The sequence below is a fragment of the Callorhinchus milii genome, unplaced genomic scaffold (genome assembly GCF_018977255.1).
Source record: "Callorhinchus milii isolate IMCB2004 unplaced genomic scaffold, IMCB_Cmil_1.0 Scaffold4, whole genome shotgun sequence".
Lineage (NCBI taxonomy): Eukaryota > Metazoa > Chordata > Chondrichthyes > Chimaeriformes > Callorhinchidae > Callorhinchus > Callorhinchus milii.
Genome location: NW_024704745.1, coordinates 2,305,360 through 2,326,660, shown reverse-complemented (window position 1 = coordinate 2,326,660; position 21,301 = coordinate 2,305,360). Strand labels below are relative to the sequence as shown.

General features: G+C 49.9%; 1 protein-coding gene across 1 annotated transcript in view; it reads left to right on the top strand.

Annotated features, from left to right (window-relative positions):
• LOC103189793 (neural cell adhesion molecule 2) overlaps positions 1-21,301 on the top strand; it is a 274,085-nt gene that overhangs the window by 216,500 nt on the left and 36,284 nt on the right. The window contains 8 exon segments of the mRNA XM_042334307.1: positions 1,302-1,419; positions 1,956-2,116; positions 8,063-8,208; positions 9,880-9,946; positions 9,949-10,029; positions 11,492-11,679; positions 17,306-17,402; positions 19,811-19,984. Coding sequence (XP_042190241.1) covers positions 1,302-1,419; positions 1,956-2,116; positions 8,063-8,208; positions 9,880-9,946; positions 9,949-10,029; positions 11,492-11,679; positions 17,306-17,402; positions 19,811-19,984 — 1,032 coding nt within the window.

Here is a 21,301-nt window from a genome sequence, read left to right as displayed (position 1 = left end):
TTAAGGTGTGGAGGGAAGGGTGATCGAAAGCACGGTCGAAGAGGAAGGGTCTTGAGACGGGTTTCGAAGGAGGCAAGGGTGGGGGCGAGGCGGAAGGATTGTGAGGGAGTTTCTGAGGGTGGAGGCAGAGAGGTTGAAGGTACGCCTGCCAATTGCAGGGTGGGCACTGCGCGGGACGTGGAGCAGGCCAGATCCCGCTGAGCGGAGGGAGCGAGCAGGATGGTAGGGAGTTAGGAGGTCACAGAAGTAGGTGGGGAGCAAGGCCATGGAGGATCTTGAACTGTATCCCCTGTGTGTTGGGAAGCCAGTGGAGCCGGACGAGGATGGGCGTGAGAGGGTCACGGAGACTGGCGCAGGAGAGGACACGGGCTGCGGAGTTCTGGATGATCCGTAGCCTATGAAGGGGAGGAAGGCAGTAAAGATGACCGATGTTCCCTATCTCTTGCTCCCTTGTCTGATCGCATTGTCTGGCACAAAGACATTCAGGAGCTCGCTAAGCAGAGAGTGTCGGCTTGCGTCCGCTGATCAAAGGGAATCACAGTGTCGTAGAATTTTTACAGCAATTCTTTTTTTGAAACACTACAGCACAGAAGGAGGCCATTCGGCCTATCGGGCCTCTGCCAGCTCTTTGGAAGAGCTGCCCAATCAGTCCACACTCCCTCCCCCCCCGCTCCTTCCCCCCTATCCTTGCAGATTTTTCCTCTTCAAGTACCTCTCCAATCCCCTTTTAAGAGTTGTGATTGAATCTCTTTCCACCGAACCCTTTCAGGCCGTGCGTTCCAGAGCGCAACTGCTGCTTTGGTCGTGGGGCACTGCACAGTCAGGGCCCGTTTCCGCGGTGCACCGTCTGCAATAAGCATCGTTGCGTTCGCCTTTCACGTCGGGAGGAACATCTCACAGCGATTCACAGGATACGTAACGTAAAGTGGAGTGACTGTTTTATGATGGTCTCTGTCTGCCTCTCAGACCCGTTCAGCGACAGCCACGTGTGACCTACCGACCGACCAGTCGTTTCGCCCTCAAAATTCACAGTCGTCACACTTTACAGTATATTCTGTGCAGCGCTTTGAGGACGTCTCGAAGATAAGGCGCTACATCAAACGCGAGGATTATATTAGAAATTGTTATTTGAGTACAATAATGATCTGCTCCGAACTTCTGCGTACTCATGGAGAATTTTCATTCCTTTTTTCTCCCCCTACCCCCCCATCCTTTTTTCCCCTCCGCCTCCTTTTCTCTCCTCCGCTCTGCTCTCGTCTCCTCCCCCTTCGCCCCCCTTTCCTTTCCCCGCCTCGTCACAGTTCCTCCGACCATTTCCGCACAGCAGCGATATGCAAACGCAACAGCCGGCCAGAAAGGGGCAGTGACCTTCAAGTGTACAGCCACCGGTTCTCCCCAGCCCACGATCACCTGGCACAGGTAAATCCAGGGTCAACGACATTTGCACGTCTGTCAATTCTCCTCAGGGGAGGGGGTGAAGGGGTGGGAGGGTGGAGGAGGTAAATCTCCCTTTGCTCCAAGAAACTGATGCCCCAAAATTTCACCTGGTCTAAGCCTTTAGTAGAGTCCCGTAGCTCAGTGGTTAGAGCACTCGCGAGCGAGAGACCTTGGTTCGATTCCCGACAGGGCGAAACTTTGGGCAAGTTTTCTCACTCCACACACCTTTTATTTACCTAGCAGTAAGTAGGAACCTGGACTGTTTGTCGATTGGCGGATCGCTTTTCCAGTGGGAATAATAATTCCTTAAAAAAAATTACTGATAATTGGTCTCTTCCATCCACGACTGCTGTGCGCGATTGGCTGCCGCGTTTCGCCCACAAAACGTACAGTCTATTCACCTTACAGTGTATCCTGTGAAGCGCTTTGAGACGTTTCGAAGACGTGATCAGGCGCGATATCAAATGCAAGGATTATTATTGTCGTTACTATTATAAATTGTTGTTGTTCTTGTGCAGAAAGGGGAAACTGGTTGAAGAAGGTGAAAAGTACTCCGTGCTGAGGGAAGGCAATGAGTTGTTCATCAGGAACATTGTACGAGGCGACACAGGAGACTATAGTTGTCGGGCAACAAACAAAGCTGGCATCACGGAGGAGCTAATGGAACTCAACGTCTTCGGTAAGTCAACAGCGCGTTTCACGTCAGGAGGATGTCCAAAGGCGCTGGTCAGTCAGGGATCCGCATTCGAGGTGGTGGTTGGGATCGGGAGGGGTAGAGGGCGGGGAGAGTCGGGGTAGGAGGGTGACCGAAGGCGCGGTCAAAGAGGAGGGTCTTGAGACTGGTCTTGAAGGAGGCGAGGGAGGGGGGCGGGATGGAATTCCAGAGGGTGGGAGCAGAGAGGTTGAAGGACAGCTCAGGTCAATGGCACATTCTAGCCTTTGGGTCAGAAGGTGGTGGGTTCAAGCGTCCACTTCAGGAAAGATCATCCCTAAGTCTCGGCCAGGCTTCCGCCAGTTGCTGTGGGGCGAATGCCACATCTGTGGAGTCCTGCAGCTCACTGGATAGAGCTCTCGCCTCGAAAGCCAGAGGACGTAGGTTCCATTCCCAGGCAGGGCGAAACGATTGGCACATTTCCTTACTCCACACGCCTCTGTTTACCTAGCAGTAAGTAAGAAGCCAGTTGTTAGTCGATTGGTGGATCGTTTTTCCGGGAGTAATAATCCCTTCAAAAAGAAAAAGAACGAAAAAATTTGGTCATTCAATCCATGACTGCTCATGAGACACTGCTGTGTACAATTGGCTGCCGCGTTTTGCCCACAATATACACAATCATTTCACTTTGCAGTACATTCTGTGAAGAACTTAGAGACGTCTCTACGTGAGAAAATAAGATTGGGACCTGCAGTCTCAAGTTGCCATATGGTATAGTGGCAATAATGGAGATTTGGCTGAAACAAGGGAAGGAATGGGAGCTGAATATTCCTGGCCACAATGTATTCAGGAGGGATAGGTAAGTGAAAAAAAAAGGAGTGGGACTGGAAATATTGATTAAAGACACGGTTACGGCCTTGGAAAGGGACGATGTGCTAGAGGGTTCAAAAACAGAATCTCTTTGGTTAGAGTGAAGGAGCAGAAAAGGAGCTGTTACTCTGTTAGGTGTAAACTATAGACCACCAAATAGTGGGAAGGAGATAGACGAGCAAATCTGCAGCAAATTTCAGAAAGACGCAAAACCAATAGAGTAATGATGATGGGGAATTCAGCTATTCTAACATAGACTGACAGTGCAAAGGGCAAGGAGGGGGAAGGATTCCTGAAATGTGTACAGGTTAACTTTCTGGATCAGTATAGTTCCAGCCCAACGAGGAAGGAAGCAGTGCTGATCTAGTTCTGGGGAATGAAGTGAGCAGGTGGAGCAGGTTTCGGTGGGAGAGCATCTGGACAACAGTGATCACAACATCATTAGGTTTACAGTACTTATGGAAAGGGACAAGGAACAAACAAAGTTTAAGATACTCAACTGGAAGAGGGTAATTTCAGTGAGTTATAAAGGGACCTAGCCAAGTGGACTTGAAAGAAAGACAGGTTAAAAAACTAATGGGCAACGGGAAGCCTTCAATGAGGAGATAGTTCAGGGACAGAAAAAATACATTCCCACAAAGGGGAAAGGTAGAGCATCCAAACTTCCCTGGATGACTAAGGAAATTGGGATTAAAATAAAATAGAAAAAGGAGGCTTATGATAAATGTCAGGTTCAAAATACAGAAGATAATCAAATAAAATACAGAAAGTACAGAGAAGAACTGAAAAAGAAAATAAGAGGGGCAAAGAGATTGTATGAGAAACGATTAGCAGGTAACATAAAGGAAACCTAACACATTTTATAAACATATAAAGAATAAAAGCTTAGTCAAAGGTAGGGTGGGGTCAATTAGGGACCGAAGAGGAAATCTTTTTGTGGAGGCAGAGGACATGGCTGACGTACTGAATGAGTACTTTGCATCTGTCTTCACAAAAGAAGAGCACCTTGGGACGTCCTCCCGGCGTGAAAGGCGCTCTATAAATGGAATCTTGTTGTTGTTGTTGATGCAGCCAATACCACAGTATCGGAGGAGAGGGTAGAGAAATTGTATAAGACAAGAATAGACCAAGAGGAGGTATTAAAAGGGTTGATAGTGCTCAAGGTAGATAAGTCACCTGGTCCGGATGGAATGCTTCCTAGGTTACTGAGGGAAGTAAAGGTGGAAATAACGGAGGCTCTGACCATATTCTTTCAATCCTCCTTGGACACCAGGGTGATGCCAGAGGACTGGAGGGTTGCAAATGTTACTCCCCTGTACAAAAAGGGGCAGAAGGATAAACCCAGGAACTACAGGCCAGTCAGCCTAACGTCAGTGGTGGGGAAACTTCTAGAGACTATAATCCGGGACAAAATATATTTTCACTTAGAAAAATATGGGTTAAAAAGGACAGCCAACACGGATTTGTGAAAGGCACATCATGTCTAACAAACCTGATAAAGTGTTTTCATGAAATAACTGAGAGGGTGGATGAAGGTGGTGCAGTTAATGTAGTTATATGGATTTTCAAAAGATGTTTGATAACATGTCACCTGAGAGACTTGTAAGCAAAATAGAAGCCCAGGGTATTAAAGGGACAGTGGCAGCGGATACAGAACTGACTGGGAGACAGAAAGCAGAGAATGGTGGTGAACAGTTTTTTTTCTGGAGGGAAGTGTGTAGTGGAGGGGTCGGTATTGTGACCACTGCTCTTTTTGATCTATATAAATGACCTGGACTTGGATATAAGGAGTACAATTTCCAAGTTTACAGATGATACTAAGCTGGAAATGTAGTAAACAGTGAGGAGGATAGTCACAGACTGCAAGAGGACATAGACAGACTGGTAACATGGGCAGACACGTGGCAGATGAAGTTTAATGTGGAGAAATGTGAAGTGATGCATTTTGAGAGGAAGAATGAGGAGAGGCAATATAAGCTGATGGTACAATCTTAAAGGGGGTGAAGGAACAGAGAGACCTGAGTGTTCATATAAGTAAATCTTTGAAGGTGGCAGGACAGGCAGATAAAGCTGTTAAAAAAAAGTATACAGGATACGAGGCTTTATAAAGAGGGGCATAGAATCCAAAAGTCAGGAAGTTATGATGGACCTTTATATAAAACACTGTTTAGGCCTCAGTTAGAGACTGTGTTCATTTCTGGGCCCCACACTTTAGGAAGGATGTCAAGGCATTGGAGAGGTGCAAAGGGGATTGACCAGGATGGTACCAGGAATGAGGGACTTCAGTTATCAGGAGAGACTGGAGAAGCTCGGATTATTCTCCTTGGATCAGAGAAGATTAAGAGGAGACTTAATAGAACTTTTCAAAATTATGTGGGGATTCAATAGGGTGAACAAGGAGAAACTATTTCCACTGGCGGGTGGGTCGGTAACCCGAGGACAACAAATTGAAATAGTTGTTCAAAGAAACAGAGGGGAGATGAGGAGAAATGTTTTCACACGGCTAGAGTATTGTGTTCAGTTCTGAGCACCACACTTTAGGAAGGATGTCAAAACATTGGAGAGGGTGCAAAGCAGGTTGACCAGGATGATACCAGGATGAGGGACTTCAAAGGGTAGATGAGGAGAAATTTTGTTTTTTACACAGCGAGTTGTTCGGACCTGGAATGCATTGCCTGAAAGGCTGGTGGAAGCCGATTCGATAACAACTTTTAAGAGACAAGTAGATAATTATTTGGGGAGGACAAGTTTGCAGGGGGCTCTGGGGTGAGCGCGGAGGAGTGGGATTGAATTTGACAGCTCCTTTCAAAGAGCGGCATAGACACGATGGGCCGAATGGTCTCCTTCTGTGCTCTCTGATTCTATGATGATCATGCTCTATATCAAATGCAAGGATTATTATTGTTGAAATGAATGGCTGCTAGAAAGACAGACAGATAGGTGCACTTTCTGTCTGCCCACCTTCTGTCCATCTCACTGATCCCTTTTTGTGCGAGGAAGAGGTTTCAACTATCAGCCTGCGAGCGAGAGCACAGTAATCCACGTTCACTTGACAAATGTCAGCGCTGCTCCAGATTACAATGTCATCCCGAATTGTCAACCTTTCAGTCGTCTCTGACATGAGTTAACTCTTCTGAAGTTCTGAAGGCATTTGAAGACGGATCGATAAACTCTCTCCTTCTGATTTTGTTGTTCCCCCAACCCCACCACCCCTTCTTATTGACTTTATTTTGGAAACGCACTGCCTGAAAGGGTGGTGGAAAGACATTCGATTTGATAACAACTTTCAAAAGGGAATTGGATAGGTATTTGAAAAGGAAAAAAATCTGCAATGATAAGGGGTGCAGAGGGAAGGTGGGGGGACTGGGATTGATTGGGCAGCTCTTCCAAAGAGCTGGCATGGGCACCATGGCCCGAATGACCTCCTTTTGTGCTGTAAGATTCTACGATCCATCTCAACTATTTAAGAGCTCCAGGACGCTACTCTGCTCAAAGGGCGCAAGTTGTTGTTGTTGTTGTTGATTGAACCGACCACCTGCTCCCTCGACCCCATCCACATCCCTCTCCTTACCTCTCAGCTCCAACTCCTTGCCCCTCTACTAACTGACATCATAAACCTCTCCCTGTCCTCTGGTACTGTTCCCACCCCCATTAAAAATCGCCATCATCACTCGTATCCTTAAAAAAAACTCTCCCTAGACCCATCGCTGCTTTCAAACTATTGCCCCATCTCTAACTCCCCTTCCTCTCCAAGGTCCTGAAACGAGTTGTTGCTTCCCAGCTTCGCTCCTTCCTCTCCCGCCACTCCCTTCACGAACCCCTCCAATCGGGTTTCCGTGCCGCCCACAGCACAGAAACAGCCCTGGTCAAAGTGACAAATGACATTCAGTCCATCTACGACCAGGGCTCCCTCTGCCTCCTTGATCTCCTCCTTGAGCTCTCTGGTGTCAGAGATGACTGAAAGGTTAACTGTTGACCATTCTACCCTCATCCACCGCCTCTCCTCTCACCTCAACTTTCACGGCTCTGTCCTTGACTGGTTCAGATCGTCACTCTCACACCGCCTCCACTTCACCTCCACAAATGGCTTCTCCTCTAGCTCTCGTGTGGCGTTCCTCAGGGCTCTGTCCTTGGTGCCCTCCTCTTCAATATCTCTATGCTCCCTCTTGGTGACATCATCCGCAGACATGGGATCAACTTCCACATGTATGCGGATGACACCCAACTCTATCTCTCTGCCTCCACCCTCGAGTCCAGGACCACTGCTGTCCAGACAGAATGTCTGTCGGGCATCAAGTCCTGGACGAGAGCTCTTATGTTGAACATTTTCTTAAGAAGACCGAGGCTCTCCTGATTAGCTCCTGTCAGCGTCTCCGCACCTCAGGCACTGACAGCATCACCATCCAAGGTTGCTCACTCCACCTTGCTAAGGCAGTCCAGAATCTTGGTATCTTGTTAGAGCCTCAACTATCCTTTCTACCCCACATCTACGCCAAGACCCGTCTCAAGACCCCCTCTGAAACTCCATCCCGCAGTCCCTCCGCCTCGCCCCCTCCCTTGCTTCCTTCAAGATCCATCTCAAGACCCTCCTCTTTGACCATGCTTTTGATTTCCCTTCCCCCACCTCCACAACATCGTCCATCTCCGCCACTGTCTCACACAGTAGGCCACCCAGACCCTCATACACGCCTTCATTACATCGAGGCTCGACTATGCAAACTCCCTGCTTCTTGGCCTCCCCAACTCCTCCCTCCATAGAATGCAGATCATCCAGAACTCTGCAGCCCGTGTCCTCTCCCGCACTAAGCTCCGCGATCGTATCACCCCCATCTTTGCCCGACTCCACTGACTTCCCATCACACAGAGGATACAGTTCAAGATCCTGGTCCTCACCTTCAAAGCCCTCCATGGTCTTGTTCCCCCCCTACCTCTGCGACCTCCTAACCCCCTACCATCCTGCTCGCTCCCTCCGTAATTTTGGTGGTGTTGTTGTTGTTGTTGATGTGATCAAGGGTTATATCAAATTCAAGTTATTTTCATCATTATTATGATTATTATGATTATTGTTATCTTTTCCCCTTCCCTTGTTCTTTCTGCTCACAGTGCAACCACACATCACGTTACTGGAAAACGCAACCGCGACTGAGAATGGCCACGTGCTGATCACCTGCGAGGTGGACGGAGAACCAGCTCCCACCGTCTCGTGGCGTAGGGTAGGGAACGCCAGCGTCTTGCTGGAGGGAGAGAAGGTAAGAAGGTGAACGTTATTCGTTTCTGAGAGACAGAGAGAGAGATAAAGAGAGAGAGAGAGAGAGAGAGAGAGAGAGAGAGAGAGAGAGAGAGGAGAGAGAGAGAGAGCTACCCTGCGTGAGTTGTGCTATATACATGCAAGTTGTTGTTGTTTCACTTTTGCCGTGTCAGCTGCGCCATCCCACATGAAAGCGCTATATAATAATAATAATCCTTGCATTTGATACAGCACCTTATTAGATCTTCGAGACATCCCAAAGCGCTTCAAAGAACACACTGTAAATTGACTGTATATATGTTGAGGGCGAAATATACGTAAGTGCAAGTTGTTGTAATGTAACGTATTAGGAGTCTCCGGTAGAGAATTGGTTAGAGCACTCGCTTGCCTCGAGCGAGGGGATCCTGGTTCGAGACGAAACCTTAGGCTACTGTTTACCTAGCAGTAAGTAAGAACACGGTTGTGAGTCGATTGACTGATCGCTTTCATGGGGTAATAATCCGTTTAAAAAAAAATTTTAATGAATAAATTGGTCACACAATCCACCACTGTTTGTGGGACGCTGCTGTGCGCAATTGGCCGCCGCGTTTCGCCCACAAAATATACAGTCAATTCACTTGACAGTATATTTTGTGAAGCGCTTTGAGGCGTCTCGAAGACATGATAAGGCGCCGTATCAAATGCAAGAGATTATTATTATTATAAGGAATGCGTGATTCATGAATTGCTGCAGTGTCCAGCTCAGGCACCAACGCATTGTTGAATCAATCGGCGGATCGCTTTCCAGGGATAATAATCCCTCAAAAAAATTAGTCAGGCAATAACAACAACAATAATAACATCCTTGCATTTGATGCAGCGCCTCATCACGTCTTCAAGACGTCTCGAAGAGCTTCACACGATATACCGTGAAGTGAATCGACTGAATATTTTGCAGGCGAAACGCGGCAGCCAATTGAGCACAGCAGCGTCCCCGCAAACAGTCGCGAACTGAGTGACCAAATTATTATTATTATTATTATTTTTGAAGGGATTATTACCCCCGGGAAAGCGATCTGCAAATCGACTAACGACCGGGTTCCTACTTACTGCTGGGTAAACAGAGGCGCGTGTGTGGAGTAAGGAAACCGGCCTAAGGTTTTGCCCTGACCCGCCCGGGAATCAAATCGAGCAATGTGTTTCGTTCCACCCTTCCACCCCAGGTTGTCTTCATTTCAAAATTGTTTTCCCAGGGTTCATCTACCGAGACGGGATGGAATATGCACTCTGCTGACCCCACACTATCTCCACACTCCCCCCCACACACATATCCACACACACATACCCACACACACACACACACTCACCCCAACACCCACCCACACACCCACACCCACAAAACATTTAGGGATTAATAGATAAATATTTGGGAAGGACAGATTTGCAAGGCTGTGGGGAGAGAGAGCGGGGAAGTGGGTTTAATTTGGTAGCTCTTTCAAAGAGCCGGCATGGACATGATGGGCCGAATGGCCTCCTTCCTGCGCTGTATAATCCTACGATTCTGATTCTGTGAATCGGGCAGGCTGTTATCTCTCCCCCACTCTCCCTTCCTCCCTCCCTCTCCCTCCTCCGCACCTCCTCACAGCTATTCATAAACTGCTTTTACCTTCTCCCCTCCCCGCCCCACACGCAGAGCCAGGATGGGAGGATCGAGGTGAGGAAACAGAAAGGGACGTCGTCTCTGTTCATCAGAACAGCCAGCCGGCTGATTCTGGGGATTATCACTGCAAAGCCATCAGCCCCATCGGACAAGACCAGAGGAGCATGCACTTGGACGTTCAATGTAAGTCCCAGCCTCCCTGCTCAATGCCTTGACCTCTGGAATTCCCTGCACCAAAACCTCCGCCTCACCACCTCTCTATCTCTCTGTCAACCCCGCTTTCTTTATCCACGACTGTTTTTGGGAGCACAATTGGCTGCCGCGTTTCACCCACAAAATACACAGTCGATTCGCTTGACAGTACACTCTGCGAAGCGCCTTGAGGCGTCTCGAAGACGTGATAAGGCGCTGTATCAAATGCAAGGATCATTCTTACCTGCGTAATCCCGTAGATCGGTGGTTAGAGCACTCACCTCGCAAGCGAGAGACCTGGGTTTGATTCCCGGGCGGGGCGAAATGTTGGTCAAGTTTCCTTGCTCCACACGTGACTCAGTTTACAGTAGCAGGATCGGAGGGAGAAGAGGGAGTGTAAGGTGACCATAGGCACGGTTGAAGAGATTCTACTCATAATAATATTCCTGTGATCCCCACACCAGTAAGTAGGAACCCGGTTGTTAGTCGATTGGCAGATCCCTTTCCCGGAGTTAATAATGCCTTCAAAAATAATAAAAATGGCCACTTAATCCATGACTGTTTGTGGGGACGCCGCTGGGCGCAATTGGCTGCCACGTTTCGCCCACAAAATATACAGTCAATTCACTTTACAGCGTATCCTGTGAAGCGCTTTGAAACATCTCAACAACATATCAAATGAAAGGAATATTAATGTGAGTCGAATCTCTTCAACCGTGCCTATCGTCACCTCCCCCCCCACCCCCTCTTCTCCCTTCGACCCCGCTATTGATAAGCGCTCCAAAGACGTTATCCCACGTGAAGGGCGCTGTACAAACGTGAATTGTTATTGTTGTTGGGATCACAAGAGTGCCTGGGTCCATGGCGTCACTCTCACCTCTGTGTCAGAGTTACAAAGGCATAGAAACAGGAAGAGGCCATTGAGCCCCTAGATGCTGATCTGCCATCGTATTAGATCACGGCTGATCTGTACCTCAAGTCCAATTACCCGACTTTGCCCCATATCCCCTGATACTCTGACCTCACAAATAACCATCCACCTCAGTCTTGAAGATGTGAATGGATCCCGCCATAATCCACAGCCTTTTGGGGGAGAGAGTTCCAGATTTCCACTGCCCTTTGGGTGAAAAACTGCCTCCTGATTTCACTCCTAAACGGCCTGGCTCTAATTTTAAGGTGATGCTCCCTCCTTGTTCTGGATTGCCCACCCCACCCACCAGAGGAGATAGTTTCTCTGTCGCATCCCTCAACCTTCTAAATTCAAGGGGGACACAGACCAAGTGTGTGCAGCCCGTCCTCATAACTCAATCCTTTTTAAGCCCTGTTTTTTTTCTGGTGAATCTGCGTCGCGCCCACAATCTTCAGGGGACTCGAGGAGAGAGTGTTACGGACTGAGACCCAGCTGCAGATCGACGTTGCTTCAGTCTTAACCCCTTTCGTCTCTCCCTTTCAGACGCTCCCAAGTTTCTGTCGACCCAGCTCACTTACTACTCGTGGGAGGGCAACCCGGTGAACATCAGCTGTGACGTGTCGGCTAACCCTCAGGCGTTCATCCACTGGAGGAGAGGAAGCACCGTCCTTCCGGACTTGAACATACCCGACATCAGCGTTCACAAGAAGGAGACCAAGGTCCTACTGGAGGTCAGTCAATGGGCTTTGCAATGGGTCCCCCCACCCCCACCCCCACACACACACGCACACACGCACCAGAGGTGCCAGCTCAGTCGGTCGCGCTCTCACCTCTCGGGCAGAAGCTTGCGGCTTGAAACCCGGACTCGGAGCGTGAGTCCTGCAGCTCAGTGGTTAGAGCGCTCGCCTCGCAAGCGATAACAAAAAAAAAAGAGAGAGGGCGAAAATTGTCTGCTGCATTTGCCTACTAAACAACAGCATAATAATAATAATCCTCCCATTTGATACAGGGCCTCATCGTGTCTTCGAGATGTCTCAAAGCGCTTCGCGGAATACACCTTAAAGTGTAGTGACTCGTCTTTATTTCTCGGGCCAAACGCGGCAGCCAGTGGCGGACAGCAGGGTCCCGCAAACAGTCGTTCGTGGGTTGAGTCACCAAATTATTATTATTATTATTATTATTTTTGAATATCTTATTACCCCCGGAAAAGCAATCCGCCAATCGACTAACACCCTACTTACTGCGAGGTAAACAGAGGCGTGCGTGGGGGTGGAGGGGGAGGTTAAGGAAACGTGCCCACTGTCCTAAAATAAGCAAGCGCTATGCTTGACGCCAATTCTCTGCGAAAAACATTCCCTGCTTACTTACTATGTGCTGTGCAGGGCTTGGTAATGAGAGAAGGTGCAGACTGTGTTCGACGAGTGCCTATTGTGTTGGAAGCTGAGGTGTTCAGTGAGTCGGATGCATTAGACGAGAGTAGGCTTTGATCTCCGCTCCTGCAGATCTTTCTCTGCTCTGAACTTCATCTCCTGACTTCCAGCAATGCCCGAGCGAGTGTTCAGTCGCACCGGCATTGTGCTTCCCTTCTCTGAAAAGGCACTGCACTATTTATAGGCATTGCTTTCAACATGCAGCAACCTTCACAAGCAACACGCTCACACACACACAAACACACACACACACACTGCGGATCATTACAAGCTCGTCAGCGGGGCTGCGATTTATTTAGCTATGAGTGATTATTTCATTCGCTCACTCACTGGTACTCTCTCACACATACACACACACACACAGATTCAGTTTCTCTCTCTCACACACACACACACACACACATTCGGACTCTCCTAACACACTTTCTCACACGCGCTGTCTCTCGCACTCAGTCTCTCTCACACACTCATTAAGTCTCTTTCTCACACACCCCCACACTCTTCCTCATGCACACGAGCAATCTTTCTTACACGCACTGTGTCTCAAACGCGCTCAGTCGCTCACGCACTCATTTAGCCTTTCTTTCTCACACCCTCACCCTCTCTCTCACTCTCAGAACCATTCTCTCACGTACAGGGCAAACAATTTTCGACCAGATATATCTGGGGGATCGTTGAAACGCCTTTCGCATTTTCGAATGTGAGGTTTTTCTAACGCTCACCTGAACAGACGGACAGGATCTCGGTTTAAACTGAAGAACAATGCAATGCTCCTCGTCACCACCCCCCAGCAGCCCCCCCCAACCCCCCCCACCCCACCCCAGAACCGTCCTGGAGTGTCGGTATGGACCGTGAGCTCCAAGTCCCAATGTGAGCCAGGCTGACTGAGCCAAGCTGACACCGGTATAGTGACTTGGTCAGACTCGCTTGCGTCTTGAGACGAAACATTCAGTTCTGTAATGAAACTAACGCATCGGCTGGGGGTGGGGTGGGGGGGGGAAGTGGTGGGATTATTATTGGATGGTGGAACGGAGGGGATGGGGGACAAGCAGGAGGCCGGATGGAGCCAGTCGAGTGGGGGCATCGGGTAGCGGGGGGTTGCGGGCGGCGATAAACAGGTCGGTGAGGTAGGGAGGTGCCAGGGCCTGAAGGGATTTGAAGACGGGTGAGAGGATCTCGAAATCGATCCATTCGGTGATAGGGAGCCAGTGGAGCCTGGCGAGGACCGGTGCGATGGAGATAAGGGGGTGGGGGGGAGAGAGAGAGAGAGAGAGAGAGAGAGAGAGAGAGAGAGAAAACCGTCTTTCCTTATCCTGCGAGCGCTGAGCTTATCATTATTGTTGGGTGTTTTTTTTTTAAAACGCCTTTTGAAATCCAGAGACTATGGGTGTCTTTAATTTGGGATCAGCTGACAAGTTAATACGGCCTTTGAAAAAGAGGCATTTTGCACTAATCGCCTTAGTGCCAACGGATACTTATTTCTTGAAACGTTAATCTGTTTTTTTTTTAAGAGCGCCTTTCACAATGAGGGGAGAGTCTGGCAACTAAGCCGGGGTCAGATGAGAGACTCGGCTTTTCTGTGTGCTTTTCTTTTCAATCCATCAAAGCATTCGTGCTTCTCAGGGTCTTTAATGGACATTAATACCCAGAGGAGCCTTCACTGAGCACCTGAATGTGACTGCGTTCACTGCCCGGTGCTGGGGGAACTTACTCAGACTGGAAATGTGGCGGGTTTTAGATTGGAGTTGCGATTGCAATCGTTCCCAGTCGGTTTTTTTTTTGGTCAGCCGGGTGTCTGACACCTGCGTAAACCCATCACCGTGCTTAGGAGCGGAGTCCTGTAGCTCAGTTGTCAGAACGCTCGCCTCGCAAGCGAAAGGACCCGGGTTCGATTCCCAGATAGGGAGAAACCTTAGGGAAGTTTCCTTACCCCACACACGCGCCTCTGTTTACCTAGCAGTAAGTAGGAACCCGGTTGTTAGTTGATCGGTGGATCGTTTTTCCTGGGATGATAATCCCTTCAAAGAAATAATAATAACAAGTATTTGGTCACTCAATCCACAGCTGTTTGTGGGGACGCTGCTGTGCGCAATTGGCTGCCGCATTTCGTCCAAAAAATATACAGTCAATGCACTTTACAGTGTAGCTGTGAAGCGCTTTGAGACGTCTCGAAGACGTGATGAGGCGCTGTATCAAATGCGAGGATTATTATTATTATTAACAGTCACCAAGCCAAACTGAGAATTTCATGTATCCCACAGACACACGGAAAACCCAGAGATAGGTTGATGGAATGGAATGTGCAATCTCTCTCTCTCCCCCGAAGGGACACATCCTGCTTACTTAACTTACTTTACTTACGGAAAGTATTAGGCGGAGATTGGCAAGAGCCAAGGCTTGGGGTAACTGTGTGCGTTGGGGGTAACTGCTGGAGTCTAACCAGCTAACACCGCGTAGCTTGCCATTGATGTCGCTGTCTGGCCAAGCTTCCCCGCTGCTTGTCCAGCTAGGACCACCCTCCCCGTTAGGGCTTGGGCTTGTAGGGTTAACAGGAGCTGAGTGGGAGGACTCCCTGCTCCCCAGTGACTGGTCGGCACGTCACAATGTCTGAGGAATAAAGAATGAGGGGAGGTGGGGGTTGAGCGGTCAGACCCTGGCCGTGTTGTGTTGTGTTGTGTCAACTTGGCTCAGTGCATGGATGGCACTCTCGCCTCTGAGTCAAAAATTGTGGGTTTGAGCCCCGTGAAGCTCTTTGAGACGTCGACAAGACGTGAAAAGCGCTATATCAAATGCAAAGATTACTATTATTATTGTTGTTATTAAGCTGCTTTTTGAATGAGTCCCAGTGTTCTGGCCTCAGACACCCTTCGTGGCAACTTTGTGGAGTCCTGTAGCTCAGTGGTTAGAGCACTCGCCTCTCAAGTGAGAGGACCCGGGTCCGATTCCCGGGCAGGGCGAAATGTTGGGCAAGTCTCCTTACTCCACACACACACACACACACGCCTCTGTTTACTCCCTTCCTCCCTTCCTCCCTCCCTCCTTCCATCCCTCATCCAAGCGCTCCAGGATGCTACCCAGAGTGAAGGGCGCTATATAAATGCTGTAATAAAATGCAAGTTGTAGTTATTGTTCATCCCTCCCTTCCCCTTCCCCTGCACTCCCTCTCCTTCCCCCGCTCTCCCTCTCTATCCCCCGCTCTCCCTCATTTTCCCCCGCTCTCCCTCTCTTTCCCCCACCCTCCCTCCCTCCCTCCCGCATCCCAGAATAAAGGGCTGTGGAAGTTTAAATGAAACCGTCTCGATGATGAGATATTAGCAGAAGGTCCTAGTGACTCACCAGCAGGATGCAGACTGAGAGCTCGAACATTATATCTGGGAACTCTTGGGGAAGGAGATTAAAGCGTTGGTATTAAATTCTGTGGGCTTTAGGAAGTGACACCCTGTGGTGGAGCTTATTGCGAGCCTGTATCACGCCAAGCACTGCGCAGCTTTCAATCGGAGAGTTTATTATAGCGGGGAATAGACATTCTGTTGAAAAGCAACAGCAAGCTTTGCCCAAGAGGACTGGACTCCTCTGAACTGATTCATAGGGTCTCCGACTGGGCAACATCTCTTTTCTTCTGCGCTGATCAGCTATAAGCTCCTAAACAAGATCGCACGATTAGTTCAGTTGAAAAAAAACATTCCGCAGCTTCTTCCAATCTCACCTTCCCCACAACACACCCACCACCGCCCCATCACAGCCTCAAACTGCTTTTTAATACGAATCCTTACTCCACGCGCCTCTGTTTACCTAAGCAGTAAGCAAGAACCAGGTTGTTACTCGATTGGCGGATTGCTTTCCAGGGGTAATTCAAAAAATGATGTATATATATTATATATATATGTGGTCACTCAATCCACAAGTGTTTTGTGGGACGCTGCTGCGCGCAATTAGCTGCCGCCTTTTGCCCATAAAATATATACAGTCGATTCACTTTAGAGTACATTCTGTGAAGCGCTTTGAGACAAGATAAGGAGCTATATTGAATGCAAGGATTATTGTTATTATAAAGCTTGGTGCTCTTGTTCCACTGTCTTGGTAATATTCCTAGATAACAACAATTTGAATTGATGCAGCACCTTTGTCAGGGGGAACGCCTGTCTACGACTGTTTGTGGGACGCTGCTGTGCGCAATTGGCTGCCGGGTTCGCCCACAAATATACAGTCAATTCACTTTACAGTGTGTTCTGTGAAGCGCTTTGGGCCGTCCTCCTGACGTGAAAAGCGCTATATCAAATGCAAGGATTATTATTATTATGATTAACGCCTCAGAGCAGCGCTCCCAGACACTCTCATATGATTGTAACTTGTTGTTGCTCCACGGGATTCATTGTAAAGTATGCTGTCACTGCGTATTCTGTAGAGGAATCCTACAGTATTACTCTCGAGTCTCACTGTCCATCCACACTCCCAAGCCAGCCACATCACATGGTTAGATACAGACTAAAGCTCCCGCTCCAGCGCCTTGGGACGTCCTCCGCACGCGAAAGGCGCTATACAAATTGTCGTTTTGTATTGGATTGTCTGCCCGCACGCTCCCAGGTCAGGGATAGAGACAGAGTAAAGCTCCCTCGATCGACACTGTCTATCCAGCACTCCCAGGTCAGTGACAGCACGGGTTAGAAAATAATAACAATAGTAATCATTGCACGGTGATACGGCGCCTCATCACGTCTTCGAGACGTCTCAAAGCGCTTCACAGGATACGCTGTAAAGCGAATTTCGACTACGATTTGCGGGCGAAACACGGCAGGCAGTTGCGCACAGCAGCGTCCCCACACAGACAGTCCGCGAGATACAGAGTAAAGCTCATCTCGGGAGTGAAGGTTAGATGTTGAACGATGTGATGGGTCAAGCAAAACACTTGTTTCTTTTTTGTTGAAAGATCACACCACGAACCGACAAGGACTTTGGCAACTACAACTGTACGGCCGGCAACAGGATAGGGACCAGATCTCAGCAGTTCATCCTTGTCCAGGCAGGTAAGTCTGCGCTGGGCTTAGTACAGAGAGAGAGAGAGAGAGAGAGAGATGGAGACAGAGAGAGAAAACGAGAGAGCGAGGGAGGGAGAGAAAGAAAGGGACAGGAGAAAAGAGAGGAAAGGCAGCTTGCTTTCTTATGGAGGCGCGAGAGAGAGAGAGAGAGAGAGAGAGAGAAGAGAAGAGTGAGAAACAAACAGAAAGAAACAACGGGAGAGAGAGAGATAAAGGGAGAGATCATTAGAGGTCAGAAAGAGGAGAGAATAGAGAAAAGGCGGCTCGCGTTCTGACAGCGCCTCATCTTGTCGAAATTGCTGTCAGACGTCGTCGCTGCATCGCAGACAGACTCAGCGCCGCAAACAGCCACCAAGAGCGACTGGTCGAACGGGCAACAGGGTCTTCTTCTTCTTCCTCATCCAGACCGGCCCCCGGCCCCCGATCTGCTAGCAACGAAACGCTAATGAATCTGTCGCGTCGAACCCGCGGCAGTTCGCGGGACGCCGCTGTGCGCAATTTGGCTGCCGCGTCTCGCCCGCAAAACGCACAGTCGGTTCGCTTTGCGGGGCGTGTCCCCGCGAACAGCGCTTCGAGACCTTCTCGAAGACGTGATAAGGCGCTGTATCAAATTGCGAGGATTATGACTATTATCGTTGGCCACAGCGCGGGAGAAGCTCTTTTCCAGTAGAGTTGTGTGCGTTGGGGGGGGGGGGGTGGGTGGGGCGGGGGGTTGGGTACTTTGACGGTACCTCTGACAATGCAGCGCGCTCCCACCCCCACCATTCCGCCTGCACCCCCCCAAACCCCCCCCGCCCACTCCCACCCCCCCCCAAAAACCTCCCAACCCCCCACAGTGCTGCTTTGAACCGTCAGTCCGCCTGACCGTGTGTTTTGTGGGCGAAATCACATTCTCTGCCGCCCATTTTTGTGTGGGGTGGTGGGGGGGGGGTGAGGGGTGTGGGGTGTGGGGCTGTGGGTGGGTGGGGGGGAGGGCTCCCGCCCCGGGGCGCGAGTCCATGTGTGCGCACTTCAGAAGGAAGAGATTCAGCGAGAGTTCCCGTCAGCAATCGGGGCGGGGGCGGGCGGGGGCGGGGGGTGTTGGTGGGGTGGGGGGCGTTTTGCTCTCGTTTAAACGCTCGCAAAAGGTGGCCGGTGGGTTGCGTGTGTCTGACTGACTGTCTGTCTGTCTGTCTGTGGTCACTTAACCCAGACGCAGCCTCGTTGACTGGTTTATTGCCCATGTGGTTCTGATCTCAGACACTGCGGAGGCTCAGGTTGGGAGGACACAGGCATTTTATTTCGCGCCCATCAATCTCCTGAGCGTGTTGCTGGAACGTGGAGGCATGAGAGCGCAGACTCTCTCTCACACGCACTCTCACACACTCACGTGCTCTCAAATACACACTCACACACGCTCACACTCACTCTCACATACCCTCGCACACACTCAAACACACCCTCACATACACTCACACGCACTTACATACTCTCACGTACACTCACACACACTCACGTACACTCTCACACACTCACATGCTCTCACATACTCTCACACACTCACACTCACTCTCACACACTCTCACACACACTCTCACTCTCACACACTCTCACACACTCTCACATACACTCACACGCACTCACACTCACACACTTTCACATACACACACACACACATACACTCTCACACACTCACATGCTCTCACATACACTCACACACACTCACAACTCTCACGCTTCCACACACTCACATGCACTCACACACACTCACACACACTCTCTCACACTTGTATACACACTCACCACACTCGTATGCACACCCATATACACACTCTCACGCACTATCATGTACACACACTCTCACACACACTCGTTTGCACACGCACTCACACACTCGTATACATTGAACACACATACACACACTCAAATACACACACACTCATATGCATGCACACTTATATACACACTCAAATACGCTCATATACACGCGTACTCCGCAAATATACACAACCCCTTCCCCCCCCCCCCAACACACACACGAGCACATACAAGCATGCACACACAAACACACACACAGACACACACACAGACGGACAGATACACACACAGGCACACTCACAACACACACACACACAGGCACACTCACAACATACACACACACACACAAGCACACACACAACACACAGACACACACACACAGGCGGACAGATACACACACAGGCACGCTCACAATACACAGATACACACACACCGACGGACAGATACGCACACAGGCACATTCGCAACACACAGACACACACACAGACGGACAGATACACACACAGACACATTCACGACACACAGACACACACACACACACACAGACAAATAATAATTTGTGAGCTGATGTCAGCAGCAGTAACTGCCCTGTTTTGCAGCTGTGCCCTCCCGTCCTTACGGGCTGAGGGTGGTCTCGGTGTCTCAGACGGTGGCGAAGATTTCCTTCACCAAACCCGATTCCCACGGAGGGATCCCCATCCACCATTATCGGGTGGACTTCAAAGAGGCGGATTGGGAGGACTGGAGAACCGTCAACTCCAACGGAAGCGAAAGTAAGAGAGCGCAGGTCGCGGAGAATTTCTCTCCAACTAAGCGGGCTGGTTCTGTGCTGATTTTTTTCCTCCCCCTGTTTCTAAACGAAGCTAATCAACTAACCAAATAATATAATAATAATAATAATAATAATAATCATCCAAGCATTTGATACGACGCCTTTCGCATCTCAATGTCAAGCGAGCGGGGATCCTGCCCTGCCTGAGGAGCGCTATGTAAATGCAAATTTACCCCCACACTCCCCCCACTACACCCCGAAAATCTGGAACTCTCTCCCTCAATCCCTCCGTCTCGCCCCCTCCCTCCCTCCCTCCCCCCCTCCCTCCCTCCCTCCCCGCCTTCAAATCCCGCCTAAAGACCTTCCTTGTTTGATCATGCTTACTCACCTCTGCCCCCCCCAACCCTCTCCCCCCCCCTCAGCCCCCACCCCACCACCACCCCCGGCTCGGGGTCAGACTCCGCCACTGTCAAGCTCTCCGGAAAAGGGTCGTTGCTGTTGTCTCAAAGTGCTCCACGGGGGCTGCGTATTGTTTAGGTAAACGCGGCAGCCAATTTGGGTACAGCCCGAGACCCACAAACAGCCCTGAAATGACCGAACGTTTTATTTTGTACCTGGGGCCAGGATTGTTGCAGAGAGAGAGAGAGAGAGACAGAGAAACTCTCTTCTCTTTTCTAATAGCGCCGCGGGATCTTTAGCGTCCGCCTAGGGTTAACGTCTCATCCGAAGGGCCGCACCTCCGAGAATGCGGGGCTCTCCCCCCCCCCACCACCCCCCCAGCAACCTCGTTCCCGGTTTGGTCTGCAGGCTGCTGAGCAGGATGACATGGGATATAATAATAATAATAATCCTGGCGCTTGACACAGCGCCTTCATCACAAGACGTCTCAAAGCGCTTCACGGAGCACAACAACAACAACAAGATTCCATTTATAGAGCGCCTTTCAACGTCGGGAGGACGTCCCAAGGCGCTGGACAGTTGGGTCGGGACCCGAGCATTGGGGGGAAATGGTCAGGGTGAGGGGAGGGAAGGGAGGGACCGAGGAGGGGGTAGGGAGTCGAGAGGGGAGCTGAAGGCACGGTCAAAGAGAAAACACCCTTCGAGCGAATTGACTGTACGCATTTGGCGGCCGATTGCGCCCAGCAGCGTCCCGCAAGCCGTCGTGGATGGAGTGAGCAAATTATTACCCTCGTTAAAAGCGATCTGCCGATCGACTAACAGCCGGGGGCCCTGCTTCCTGCTGGGTAAACAGAGGCGGGTGTGTGTGCGCGCGTGCGTGCGTGTGTGTGTGTGTGTGTGAAGGAAGGAAACTTGCCCA